Source organism: Cynoglossus semilaevis, chromosome 10 (genome assembly GCF_000523025.1).
Source record: "Cynoglossus semilaevis isolate Cse_v1.0 chromosome 10, Cse_v1.0, whole genome shotgun sequence".
Taxonomy (NCBI): Eukaryota; Metazoa; Chordata; class Actinopteri; order Pleuronectiformes; family Cynoglossidae; genus Cynoglossus; species Cynoglossus semilaevis.
The window spans coordinates 3,720,347-3,735,185 of NC_024316.1; the positions used below are offsets into that span (position 1 = coordinate 3,720,347).

The following is a 14,839-nucleotide window of genomic DNA, read 5'->3' on the forward strand; positions in this document are numbered from 1 at the left end:
GCAAGCGGCGCCCGCCTAGCGCGCCCCCTCCCCCTGCTCCTCCTCCTGCTGCCCCTGCTGCTGCTGCTGCTGCTGCTGCGAGTGAAAGAGCGAGGGAGGAAAAGCGCAGCAGATTAGCGTGCCAATTTCACATGGAAGGAGAGGAGCTCTGGAAAGGCTAGATAAGGAAATTTCTATCAAACGGCTGCCAGCCCAATATGTATCCAATAGCAAAAAAGAGAGAGAGGGAGAGTAAGGAGAAAAATACACACAAACACTTTAGAATAAACCCTGAATAGTGATGGAGGCGGTTTCACCCCACAGCGTGGACCTGGTATTTTTAGCTCAGCTGGTGATAATTACAGCCTATTCACCACGAAGGGCAGTATTAGGAATACCGCCGTCGATACGCACACACACGCGCACACACACCTCTGCACAGCTACTGAGGTGAACAGGCATGAAGTCCTCAGTCTGAAGTTCATGGAACAACAAAAGCTGCAGCCAGTTTGAAGATTTGCAGCTAAAGAACTTTTCATTTTATACTACAGGGACTTTGAGAGAAAATGGGGAAGCTGTGCATATGAGGATTTGGACCGAGGTTTTTAAGAGAAGATTTGCACGTTGAACGTCGGTTTCTATTGTCAGGGTTTTAAAATGAAGTTTCTCCAGACTTATGTTTTGACTCGACTTAAAGTAAATATGTAGCTAAGTAGTAAGACTATCATTTTGGCCATCTTTGTGTACTTAGGCTCACTCATAGAGACAGCATCACTGCCTAGCTCTTTGCTTTTCTGGATGTATTTCAACCTAAGTCAGATCTTAGTCACTTTTATTTTAATTTTATCTCTTTTGACACCTTTGGACCTACTACTAGAAAATTGGCTTAGATATAGTATAAAACAATGGTTTAGTGGGAGCCACCAGGGGGCTCATCAGAAGACATTGTGATATCGTGATATATCGGTAAGAATTATTATCGATTTTTCCTCCGATAATGAATACTGGATAACGCATTGTCTGGGTTTCACCAAGATGATAGGCTGCATACATTGGTATCAGTTGATATCGGAATTGGAAATTAAACGTTTGGACAATATCGGCATATCGGATATCGGCAAAAAGTTACTATTGGTAATCCGTGGATCAAACAAAATCAAAGTTTTTCAAAAAATATTGTAGCATTGTGCGTGGGTTTGTACAAGGGCGTCCCCGACCAGAAGCTAATGCTAACGCTAATGCCATGAGTGTGTTTTTGTGTAGATGACGGTGTCTCACTGCGTCCCGAGCATTGATTCAGTCCACTCCACCTTGTGCTCTGGTTCACAGAGCACAGAAACACGACAGGGTCTTCACACATACGCACACAACTTTTGCAATTTTCCTCTATAGCTGATATGCTGGCCATGTCGATGCAGCGGCAGATACAGAGCGCAGGGAAGAATCTGTGGAATTGGGGTTAGCAACTCAGAGCATGAACTAAGAAAAAAAAACCAAGTCTGATCTACTGAGTCGGTGGAAGCTTTCTGAGGTGTTCAGGACAACTGATATCTGTTCAAATCTCTACGACTTTTCAGGTACGTTAATTCAGTTCAACACGTGACCCGACTTTAATGATAAGTGCTATTTATTTTGTATTAAAAACTGTTTATATTATTAATATATATGTAATTATTAATTGATATTAAATATGAATGTTTTTATATTATGATATTATTACTGGTGATTATATGGCTACTTTTTGGACAATATCTTAGCTAACCTTTGCACTAGCTCGCCTTTGTGTAATACAGAGGGGCAGCATCGGGGGGTGCTGTGCGTGGAGCACCTGATTAGCGAGCCAGCCAGAGAACCTGGCGCTCAAGCCCTCCATAGAAAGCCAAGATAGTGGTTCCATGGTGTAGCGTTTAGCAAGCCTACTTCAGAAGCAGAGCGCAGAGAGTCCTGGGTTCGATTCCCAGAGGAACCACGGACTTGACGATGTTAAGTCGCTTTGGATAAATACTGTATGTCTGTGTAGTGACACTTAATGCTGGTATCAACATTGAATAATTGATCCTTTTTAACTATCTACGGCAGCAGAAATCCTCAGAGCAGCCACTGTATCACATGCGCACACACACGTCCCATTACCACAGGTGATCACACACACACACACACACACAGCAGAGTTTAACTTCAGCAAATCCTCCCAAGTTGTCTCGGCTTTTCTCCTATCAAATCTGTCCTGATGTAAAGCTGATATGAAAAGGCACATCCCCTCTGCCTCCACACGGACTTACACTCAACACCAGGCAGTGCAAATTAAAGCTGCTCACATGGATTTGTGGCAGAGCCGCGAGAGCAGAGCAGAGACGTTCTGTGTGTTTGCAGATATGATTAGCATTACAATGCTTCCACCAAAACTGCAGAACTGAAGTTTTTTGCATCGGCAACGGTCTCCCACATGTAAAGTGTGGTTCAGAGCATGAATAATTCATCATTCTTGTTTTTCCTCCTAATCAAAATTATTTTGGAACATCATTAAAACATCTTTTTGGCCTAACCTCAAAGGGATTAATTGATTTACTTCTGAGAAAAGCTACGCTGTTGGAGAATCTAACCATTACTAGCTAAGCTATTCCTTTGACCAGCCAGTTGAAATATGCTCATCACTGTTATGAAGAATAATGCACAAAGTACAGAGAAATTCACGTAGATAGTGAACAATGTGAATGAGTGAAGCGGCTTAGGCTGCTTAGCCACCTAGCATCGGCGTCTGTGGGCGTGCTGGTATCTCAACTTTTTCCTCGTATCTCAAAGCAAAAACGTGCTCGAAGATCCGCTCATGTCTCGGAATACTTGTATGTCAAGACGCTCCTATTTCGAGGTTCCACTGTATGAGGATAGAGTAGTACCTCGCTATTTCGCGATTCATCTTTCGCGGATTCACGACTTTGCAGGTTTTTGAAAACTGTACATATAAAATATACTATATCCCAGATTTGGATCTGCAAGAGATGTCACAGGAATGGGACGACGACATGGTTCGATCAGTCCAATTCTGCAACAAAATCGATGACGTCATGACTGCCTACAAGCTACTCTTCGACTGGAAAAAGAAGCAGTGGAAGCTAACTGCCGATGTTTTCGCAATGTTTTTGCAGCCTTGCAAAAAAAAAATCAGTTCCTGCTACTACTACGGATACATGTTTGGAAACCGTAGAAGAGGTGGCACCAAGAAATGGCACCACCCTCTGAAGACACATAAAATCAACCATTGGCTGCACAGTAAAAGTCGTCATCATTTTACTGGGCATAAATATTGTGTCACTACTTAGCGGAAATTCAGTTCTCGCGGCAGGCCTTGGAACCTATCTACCACGATCAACGAGGAACCACTGTATTCTTCTTTCATAAAAGACGCTTTTAAAACCCGGAGCTCTTTGGAGCCTGGAGACACATTTATGTTTTGCTTCTCCGAGAGCTGAGTAGCATTACACTGTGAACCCACCTGAAGGTCCGGGTCCTCCTCATGCTGTAGGTGAGCCTCCTCTGCTGCCTCCACCAGCCTCTGCAAGAAGAGGAAGAGAAAAAAACAAGCAAGAAAACCATGAGACCAAAGGCTAAAAACATCTGTGAAGAATGTAGCTTTCTACTTGGGCTTCTTCTGCTCATATGTATGTATTACATACGACACTATCAGACAGAAAGGACAGAAAGGCGGCCAGTGATATTATGAAGGAGACTATAGTCCCCTAACGGCTCAGCAGTAAAGATAATAACTTTACTGCAATAGCCTCAGGTTCTTCAGAGGGAATTCACCACGATAGTAACAACACTGTAGTTGTGCAGTAACTGCTCGTTCAACAACAGCACAAACTCACACACACACTCGCACTAACTGTGATCATCATCAGCCTCTTGCTGCTGCCGTCTGCTGCCTGTGCCTGTGGGGGGTCTGTGTATTTCTGTATGTGAGATTCAAATGTATGAACTCTGCCTTATGAGGAAAAAAAACAGGAATTATTTCACAACTAACGCTAAGATTTGTAGCTAATCCGTATGAGTCATGGTCACTCCAATGTCAATCTTTTTACCCTATGGGGTTGAGGTCATGCTGACCCATCTTCCACTGGGTCAATTGTTGCGCCGAAAATTGCAGTTTAAATTGTGCAGTAGTTTGTTTGCGTTCATTATGAGAATCTGCATCGAAGTAGTTGTGCTTTGAAACTTTTGGCTTTAATGTGCCCTCTAGAGGCCGCATATGTCTTATATAACCAAAAACAAGTGCAACCTTGGTTTACAACGTCCTAGACACTTCATGGTTACATCACCATCTCCCATAAATTTATTAAGAAACGCAGCCCGCCAAGCCGTTTTGTGTGGCCCGCATGAGCTTAAAAAACATTTAGTAAGGTCCATGCAGCAGAGTTTCTTAACCTGAGAAATTAAAAGTTTCTATAATCAATAATAATAAAAAAATAATAATCAATTGCAGAAACATGTATTAGTCTGACAGCCCTGTCCTAGATTATGATGCTACCACTGTGTTAGCGTAGCTGAGTGACATATGTACTGATGTACATTATGTGAGTTCTGACTTACATACAAAATTAGGTATCCTATACCTAGACCGCACCTTCTTGTCTGTTCTCCTGTGCATTAGTTTCATCCAGTGGTGATGGATGGTTTGTAGAGCTCAGCTCTGTCTGTCACTATCATATAAAACCACATTACAGAAACATTAGCCGAGAAACAATGACGCTTTGTTTGCGTGATACAAAGTTATGAAGGGGTGAAGGGCAAGAACACAAACACTCCTCTCTACTTCAAGCTGTGATGCACATGATGGCCTGTTTTCATATGGAGTCGTTCACAGCTGCTCCCGCAGACTACGAGTTCGGGCAAATGCACTTTCATTTCGCATTTCCATTCAAATGGCTTGACTCCTTAAAAAAAAGAAAAAAATACTACTGCAATCAGAGAGCTTATTTCAGCTGAGCACATGGGCATCAGTCTGTATGGGAGCTCACTGTCTTTGTGAGGTGAAGGTGTAATCTGGTGTGAGTCCAATCATTTTCTCCATCACAGCAACACACCTGGTCACTGCATATCATTGCACCTGAATCTGTGAACGTCTGCAGATAACCTCGATATTTCAAATGCACATTTTCACTTTAGAAAAAAATTACATAGCATGTTTCTCATACATAACTCCAGGACTAAAGATTTGATAGAACTTTTTTTTTTTTAAAAGAGCCAAAATATACTAAACGTAAACCTAAAATGACTCACAATTGTAATATATCTAATATTATATATAATATATATTATAATATTTTATAAATATTTTTTAGATGGCCAGATTAATAAAAATCTATGTATCTATTTATCTATGTATATATCTACTTATCCAATAAAAATATAAATGAACGCAAAATAATACAATAAGAAAAATCAAAGTTAAATTCAGCAAAAGAATGGAAAAAAATAGCTGTTTAAAAATATAAGCCAAAACCTTGAATAAAAACAAATCCAAAATGAGTGAAAGAAAAGCCTTTATGTTTTTTTTGTTTGAACCAATCAGATTTTGAGATGACAATATCGAGGCCTTCTACCAGACACACAGTTATGTTTGTGATTTGAATGATTTGATTGGATGGTCAAAAGAACGCACAGTCACAAATCTAGCAAACTGCATCTCAAAAGCTTAAAGCCTAACACAAAGGAAAACGTATGGCTAGGCCTGTGACGATAACAGTCAATATAGATTTTTCAAACAAATTATTTCCAATAAATATTATTGTCAACATTATATTGAGACCTAATTGTCCACTAATTAAAGATAATATACCATAATGCAAGTACAACCTTTCAAATACAAGAAACCTTTTTTCTCCTGCGAGCATTTTCACGATTCTCAAATTTCCAATGGCACCTGAATGCCTCTCTTTACAGATATGTCACTGAGAGTATAACACAAAATATATATTGTGACTGTGACTGGTTGTGGAATGCAAAGAGATGCTGTGCTGTGTGCAGTGCTGATTGAAGAAGGTAAAAATAAAAATAAAAAGTCTTATTTTACTGCTCCTCAACAATATTTTGGCAGAATGGCTCGTCTGTCCTGTGTCGCTGCACTCAGTGTGTTTGTGTCTGTTTCCCCTCACAAAGAGTGGAAACAAACACAATTTATTGAGGCTGGACAACAGAGTATTTTAAAAGTATTTTCATTATCATGCAATCATTGATTTTTTGAGTCCTAATTATGCCACAAATACAGGACAGACTGGAGTTTCAGCGTCCGAGTGGATGGAGGTAGAAAAGGTAACTTTTTTGTCAAAACAATCATTAGTTTTGGTGAGTGAAATGCATTTTGTCGTTTTTAATAGTACTGCAAATTAGTATTATATTATTATTGCTGCTTTCAGAAGTAAAGTTTGTCTCAGCTGTGGCTGAATTGTGCTTCGTGGGTTTGTTGCTTTAGTAATGGCGTTATTACGGCTACATGATTTATCTCGGATTTAATGACTTGTTATATGACATTTCTGCATAATGCTGGTGGCTTCTATAGACATAATGGTCTTAGTAAAATGTGTAATACTTCAGGTAGGACACCCTTGAAGACTCTTAGGTGAGGTTGGTAGAAATCCTGTGAATTTCCACCCAGTCAATTACTCTGTGATCACACTTTCATGTTGGATTGTGTTCATAGTTCTGTGTGACAACAAGCCATGCTTTCATTCAAATACATCTGTCACCATGTCCATCAGAGAAGGTACTGAGTGTCGTGAGGATGAACAGATAATGCAATGCAATGACTGTGTTTTTCCTGCAGTGGCTCAATCAAAGTTCCACAGTCAACGACAATAACTGAGCCGACATCGTCGGGGGGTGGGGGGGGGGGTGGGGGGGGTAGAGAGACTGTTGTCATTCTCCAACATTCACACAAACGTCCGTGCTATCAAGCCTTCACTGCCGCTGACAGAATGTGAACGGAACATACAGAGCTAACAAGACATTTTATGGTAATTGGGGTTGGTTTCATAGAGGAGCAAGGATAACAGTGCGAATCCCAGACCCTATATGTTTTACTGCTCATCTATCTCTGACTGGAAACCTAGAAGTTCTGTGGACAGTATATATATATATATATATATATTAGGTTTTCAAAGATCACTCGGTTTTTCCTGGTTTGTTTGTTGAAGGTGAAGTCTGGGTAGAACAGCATCAGGCAACTAGAACACTGAAAAAATCAGGGAGGAATTTATAAAATGGAAAAGTGGATCCTCACAAGTCATGGTTTCATAACGATAATGTTAAAACGAAATCTATAGATGGATGGATGGATGGATGGCTGGATGGATGATAGATAGATTTTTTGTTTAGTAAGACAATGAGGTTTAAAATGTATATTTCACATTATGTTAATTTCTTGAGCCAATCAGAAGTCAACTATTGGTCAGTTGGTGGCAGGAAGTCAGGATAATAAAGGAGAAGATGGAGGAAAAGTCGACCACACGGCTGTAGAGTTTGCTGACGTGCAAAATTCTCAGTGCTAAGAATAGCACCATAAGGTTTCTCCATTTCAACAGTCGGACATTAAAATATGGCACTTCTCGTCAGTTAGCTGGACGTAGGCAAACCTAGCTAGACTGCTTCAGACAACATGCAGAGCAAAGCGTTTCCAGCAAAGTAGAAGGCACCGACAAATACAGCAACAGAGGAGACACTCCTGTGGTTCAGGCCCTTCAACCCACCTACTTAAAATGGAGAGAGAAAGAATGGAGCTGCTGTGCACCTGCCTGACTGCACATCAGACGTGTGAGTGTGTTGGAGTGAAGCCGTCCCCGTAGTTGCTGACTGCAATGATTCAGGCCTGGACTGGTGGAGTAGGGAGGTTATTATTCCATTTTACCTGCAGCAGATACTATGATTACATGTAAGTGGTAAAAAAATCTATTTATTATTTTTTGAGAAAAATATACACTGTAAAGTGTGCTTCCTTTTTGGGGGAAATATCTGTTTTTATGTATAAAAAAATTGTTTTAAATGCCTCTATCTCTCATGCTCATTGTGGTGTATAAAAAACACGGTTTATTACGGTGTTAAATGTCTAATTCAAGCCGTCACTTTGTTGGTCAGAAGAATGTAGTTTACGTAAATAAATGAAATACATGACGTGTCGGAGGTTAGCGCTCAGCTGCAGGTGGGAGAGCACAAACTTTACGACAATGTCCTATACGTATAACGGCTCTGAGATAAGTGAACGAGTAGCAGACAGACAAGGGGAGATGCTGAGAGATGCTTCAATGCATGAGCCAATCAGTGAGAGGAACACAAAGCTGTGTGTGATCTCCTCCATGTAAAGAAAGATACCAGCTTTTAGTTAGTTTTTTTGCTGTATTTTTTAATGTTTTTGATGACAAAAACAATGAAAACATTGGAAATTTAAGAAATTACCATAAAATACCGCGATATAGCGAAACTTCCGCGGAACGGATTACAAAAACATTTGCGATAAAGAGAGGGAACTCTGTACTCTCCTAAGTTAGTGTCTCTTGCCTGCAGCCACATTTAGCCCCAAATCCCAAATTGTGAGACTTTTACTACCAAAAGACAGACTGCTCCTGGAACAACGTGGATACGGTTCCACTTTATTAGAAACACAACTTACCCTCTTACCCTCATCCAGTCAATATCTCTGACACTTGCACCAGCTACTTGTCTGCGTATCTGACATGGTGACGGGGGTATTTAAAATGAATCCAACAACGCATTCAGCCTGTTTAACCATGTGTTGGCCCACTCAGCAGTGGGAGCTTAAGCAGTGCCTATTAATTATGAATACAGCTCTTACAGTGTGAAAGTGACGGAAGGCTGTTGTAGAGCAGAATGCTGATCTAAGCTTCACAACTTCTGCCGGAGGAGCAAAAGACGGACAGGGAGAGGGAGGGTCAGAGTGAGGCGTTAGAGCAGAGGAGTTTGCTCTAGCCATGGGAGTATCGATTCCGTGGTATCGATATATTGATGCTCAAACGAGTATCAATTGAGTATAGATTACTCTCAGAGTATTACTCTCAAGTATCAATATTAATTAATAAATGAAAAAAGTGTCCCAGTAAAGTAAAATTGAACTGATCCATTCATGTCATGTGACCACTGACCAGAAGAGGGCAGTGACTCCATGTGATCAAGTCGATTACACATCTTTGTCCCTAAATGGTAGTGATTCAACTATTTACCGTATTTTTCGGACTATAAGTCGCTCCGGAGTATGAGTCGCACCAGCCAGATAGAGTGCCCACTAGTGGCTGTCAGTGTGAAAATAACAAACATGTACAATTTCACTGGTACAGGGGTAGCAGATATAGGTACACAAGCCTAGAGTGCCCTCTAGAGGCTGTCAGTGTAAAAAATAACAAACATGAAATTATATAATTTAATATATAAGTCGCACCTGAGTATAAGTCGCAGACCCAGCCAAACAATGAAAAAAGCGTGACTTATAGTCTGGAAAATACGGTAGGTTAAAGAGTGTAAAATTAAGGCAATGTAATTTAAACATAAATGTTATAAAATATACATATTCAAATGATCAGGAAAACAATGGTTGCATATCAGATCAATTTCTGCACCATTTTCACTGTGCAGCTGGACAGCTCTGACTCACTAACAACCCAACTGCAGAAAGCATGAGCAAATACTTTTAGATAAAGATAAAAGATCCAAAATGTAGATGATTTATATCCTGCAGTTTAGATAAACGCACATCTAACCAGATTTTTTTTTTTCCCAAAGCAGCAAAAACTGACAAGAATAATATGCCATCCAGCTGAGTGGAGGGTAATTTGACAGGGAAGGGTTGCAATCGCAACGAAGCATAAGGACAGGCCTAGTGAAGGCTGTTCAGGCCTAAATATGAGTTGCAAGACAAAGGACAGGCCTAGTGAAGGCTGTTCAGAGTTGCAAGACGCAAGATAATCATCAACATTTGCCTTTCTGCCCTCATAAAAATTAGCATTTTCTCAACCTCCAGCAAAACGTATAATCCCTATCACTGTTCTTCCCACAGAAAACACAGACAAAAGCACTTTTCAAGATATTAATTATAATGACTTGAACAGTAACAGTAGTATTGTACTACTGCCAAAGGCGGAGTCAAACTATCTCAAGAGAAGGTTGAGAAGAAAAGCCCGTAGGAGACACAGTATTTGACATAAAGAAAAGCGAACTAAGCCTTGGCCTACGGTCCAACCAGTCCTGGTTCTGGCACTGGTCTCATCCTTTAGGGAATGTATAAGAACCGGCTTCAGGTCAGCCCGTCGATAGCAGCCGGGGGGACAGCAATTAATATTGTCAAACCATCTGAGGAAGAGTTGCAGCATCAACAAAATGTAAAAGTGATCTGCGACACTCTTGTTTCCTCTTGTTTTATTTCACATATAGATTGAGCTCCGGCCAAGTGGACGGAGAGTGTGCATGAGAGACAGATCAGAGAGGCTCTCTTTGAAACATCACCGCCCGATAATCAATGCCTGACAAGTTCTCGGCAGTTCTGCTGACTCAAAGGGAATATGAGGTGCTGAACCCAGCACCACCTCTCTCCTCATTTCTCTCCTCATTCTCCACACTTTGTCACTTTCACTTTACACCTTTTACTCCACATTCAGCCTGGTGGGAACGGATGGAAATACCCTGATTCAACAAAACAGAGTGCCACTCTAAAGGACATTTGAATAATTTATATTTCCATACACAAATTTCTTGCACATTCGAATAAAGAGAAAGGCATAAAACAAATGACCAAATAAACAAAAATAAGAAAAAAAAATTCTTTTCTTTTTTTAAAAGGGATATAAATATATAGAGAGATTAAACCTGTTCAATCAAAAGCTCAATCCACCATTAACTTTAGTGTGGTTTTTGGGAAAACTAAAAAAAGAAGCTGATTGGCTGATCTGAGAAAACGCAAAGGAACAAGGGACTGTGTTAACTCTGACTTGTCAAACATTTATAAACACACGGAGCAGTTTTAAAATTGATCCTGTAGCAGACAGAGAGCCAATGAGAGGAGGACAGAACAGTAAACTGTTGTTGGTGCCGTCAACAATTGAGCAGCTGCGTTTTGCACAAGTTGTGGAAAACAAAAGAGGGATGAATGACCGATTCCATTGTACAGGGCAGTGCAGTAGCCTAGCTATCCAGTAATAATAGCATTTATAATGTGACAGCTGAATGGAGATGAATTTGACCACCTGTCTTAACTGAAAGAAGCTTTTTTGTACAGCAGAGTTTTTTTGGGGGGGAGTTTAAAATTCCATTATTAGGCCCAGGTTTGTGAGCGAATGATTTAAAGATAGCGCCAGGAGACAGACCTGAACAGACGGGAAGTCTGAGGAAGCACTCAGAGTGAACTAAACAGTCTCTGCTGTCTTCTTGTTAAAACTTAGGTAAGTTCGATGCCATCCAACCGGTGTCATGTTAGCATTCTAGCACAGGGAACAGTCTCTGCTGTCTTCTTGTTAAAATTTAGGTAAGTTTGATGCCATCCAACCGATGTTAGCATTCTAGCACAGGAAAATTGTGACAGAGGCACATATATGTGGCAGTCGTCCGCATAAAAATGAACCAAGAGGTGATGTTCTCTCCGAAATAGAAGTAGAAAGAGCTAGAGAGAAGAGCAAGGGTCCAAGAATGGAACCATGAGGCACACCAACATGGTACACTGGAGGAAACTGATTGTAATCACAGAAAGATTTGAACCAAAAATTAAGCCTGAAGACTCTGCGTTGTGTTTGATGATGATGATGATGTTAGGGTGTGATGCTGAAGGAATTAATTTTAATGGTTAAGACCGCTTATTCCAATTTCCACCGAAAATGAAGCGAAGGTCACAGCAGAACAAAACAGCGATATTTGCTAGACTCCAGAGGTGTAAACACAAGAACAGTGCCATCTTGTGACCAATTTAGGTCACTACCGTACATCTTTATATAGAGCAAAATTGACTGGGAATCACCGCCTTTCGCAGGAAATAAATCCAGACATTGGCGAGGGACGACTTTTTTGAACAACGAACACAGTTGTTGTTGTCGTGTTGTCGGGCTTGTTTGCCATCGCGCTGCTGTAAAATCGTATTAACAACACTTTATGATGATGTCATGCCGTGGGTATGTCGTATGACAACTTGTGTTTGGGCTTTAGCATGGCACGGAACAACTGGCCATAGTGTGAGTGGACACTGACTAACATATTTCAGAGAGTATGTGTGCCTGTTGACAAGCAAACAAATCCGTAGTGATTAGCTATAGCAAAAGCTAGCCAAAATCTCCAATATAGTATTTATTGTGAAAGCTAGATTAAAATGGAGGACAGCATCAATGTCAACAATTTTAAAGTTGTCTTCATACAGCTGTAGCTGAATCGACATTTGTTTCTAATCATTTTCTCGATGCTGTAGATTTCTGTATTGGAACATTCCCCCGTGTCCACGAACTCACCAGCTACACTTAGGTGGAGACCAAGTGGATGACGACATTGGCATTACACATCGGCAGCAGCACTCAGCAGACTTGTCAGTGGGGGAAACTTAATTACTCTTGCATTAAATTTAAATTTTTTAATAATTTAATGTTTTACGCCACAGGGAATTCGTTCTGTCTCTGTGAGCAGGACAAGTCCTCGTAACGAGAGTGTGTAGACAGACAGGGGTCCGCACAGCATTAATGATGTCAGGCCGACACACACTTTTATGAACACACACAGAGTAGCTCAGTGATCTGAGACTGACGACAGCTAATGAAATGAGGGAAATTAAGGGTGCAGTGATTTGTTGAGAGGAGGGCAGACCGGGGGGAAAGAGAACAAGACTGCAGGGGCAAGTGACAAATCCCAGTTAATTGTTTTCACCTCTCAATACACTGTGTATGTGTGGGCTGAAATAAAGCACCGTTGTGTCAATCTGTCTTCGGATAAACAAAACCAGAATCTAACATTTTAATCTCAGGTAAAAAAAAAAATGATAGTGAAATTAAAGAATGTATAAAAACTAGGTTATTGGACCAGTAAGTCTCTCAAACTACTGGCCCGTGGGCCACTTCTTGCCCGTAAACGCCCCACATCCAGGCCCATCAATAAGGAATTTTAAAATACTTTCTTCAGTTGTTTTTTTTTTTTTTTTCAGTCATTGTACTCATGTGTATCGTTGTATTATACAGAATTTATAGGATTTGAAGTCATTGTACTCATGTGTATCGTTGTAGAATTTATTTACAGAATTTATAGGATTTGAGTAGCGTTTTTCCCCAGAGGCAACGTCTCTGTTATTGGTGTGGAACCCCAGGGTTCACCTCCTGGGCAAGATCGAATCCCAGTTAGGGTGGTTGGTACCTTCCAGTGGACTCACCACCTGCAGGAAGGTTCAGGGAGGTTGGTACGGTGCAGTGTGATTTGGGTGGTGGTCATAGAGACTGCTGCCCCTGCGACCTGGTAATAGATAAGTGGATGAAAATGGATGGATGGATGGATGGATGGATGGGCATAGGATTTGAAAAATAAAAGGTTGTATTGAACGTCAGTAACTGACGTAGCCCACAAGGTGAACTGACATTGGGTTCCAGACCCCTGTTATACAGTATGTGGACATTTCTTGGTTTTGCTACAACTCTGAACTAGCTTCTAGCTAAAAGTGAATGGAAATACCTTTGGAAATTCCTGAATTGGTAGAACCTAAAATTTCAGTAATCAACCCGACTTATACCTTGTTTGTTTTTTAGTAATCAACCCGACTTATACCTTGTTTTTTTTGTGTGTGTGTGTAGATGTGTTTTCTAGAGTTTTTAGAATGACAGGAATATTTATTCCAACTTTTTTTTGCATGGAGCAGAAGCATTCACTAAAGTTCAAAGTGTAAAGGGATATTTATAATATAATACAGTTCAGTGAAATTCCTCAGTATCTGTGAGTGCTCCATATGAACTGTATCGTCTCTGTGGTGATTCTGAGTGTGGGGACCGCGGTCACTGTAGCCGGTGAATGAAATGAGCTGGTACAGAACCACAGATGGAACACCAGCATTACTGCAGCGAAAACAGAAACAGAAGTCGTCATTATTAATGGAAACAGCAGAAAACACTGCCAACAGCGAAACATCCACCGTGCTTTGAAGTGAGTTTGTCACATGAAACACGGCGGAGGTGGACTTCAAAGAGAAATTTAGGAGAGTTAGCATGTTTTTTTGTTGGTTTTTTTTAAAAATTAGATAACAAGCTTTTGGAGGGGAACAGAGGAGGGGATAGAAAAGAAGAACAGAGGAGAGGAGTAGAGAAGGGAGGCTACGAGGCAAGGAAAGGATAGACGGAAAAAACAGAGAAATAAACTTTTCCGGTCCTTCTGTATATCTGGCAGAAATGTCCTTTTTAGTATTTTAAACACAAACACTACCAGTAGGGGGCTCTGATGGTATATTTACTCCACATATCTCTCCATCATTTTAATCTCCACAAACAGAGAAATACAAAGCCCACCCTCACGAGAAAAAAAAAAACACTTGAGAAAACATAGCAGGAGAGACAACAACACAGACTTCAACCGACGCGTCCTTTTACAGAGGAGGCAGACGCCGTCGCTCGGCAGGTGGTGACCGTTGATAAAGACAGGGAATCAATGTGGAGACGAGAAGACAGAACAACGGTGATGGACAGGCCGGAGCGTCTGCACAGAAATGGAATCACTGAAGCACCGCGTGTACTTTAACAGAAAGCAAAGGGGAAAAAAAGTGAAAAGAAATGGAAAAAGGATAGACAGAAGAGCAAAAGGTGGGTATAAAAGCCACATGTGTCTCAGAGACAGCTGTTAGAGTAGAGAAGAGTGGAGC

At 40.8% G+C, this 14,839-nt stretch overlaps 1 protein-coding gene across 4 annotated transcripts in view; it reads right to left on the reverse strand.

Moving 5' to 3' along the window:
• Nucleotides 1–14,839, reverse strand: part of cacna2d3a (calcium channel, voltage-dependent, alpha 2/delta subunit 3a) — a 128,425-nt gene that overhangs the window by 76,832 nt on the left and 36,754 nt on the right. For all 4 annotated transcript variants that reach the window (XM_025059138.1, XM_017036189.2, XM_025059136.1 and 1 more), the window contains one exon: nt 3,473–3,532. In XM_025059138.1, coding sequence (XP_024914906.1) covers nt 3,473–3,532 — 60 coding nt within the window. The remainder of the gene's footprint in view (nt 1–3,472; nt 3,533–14,839) is intronic.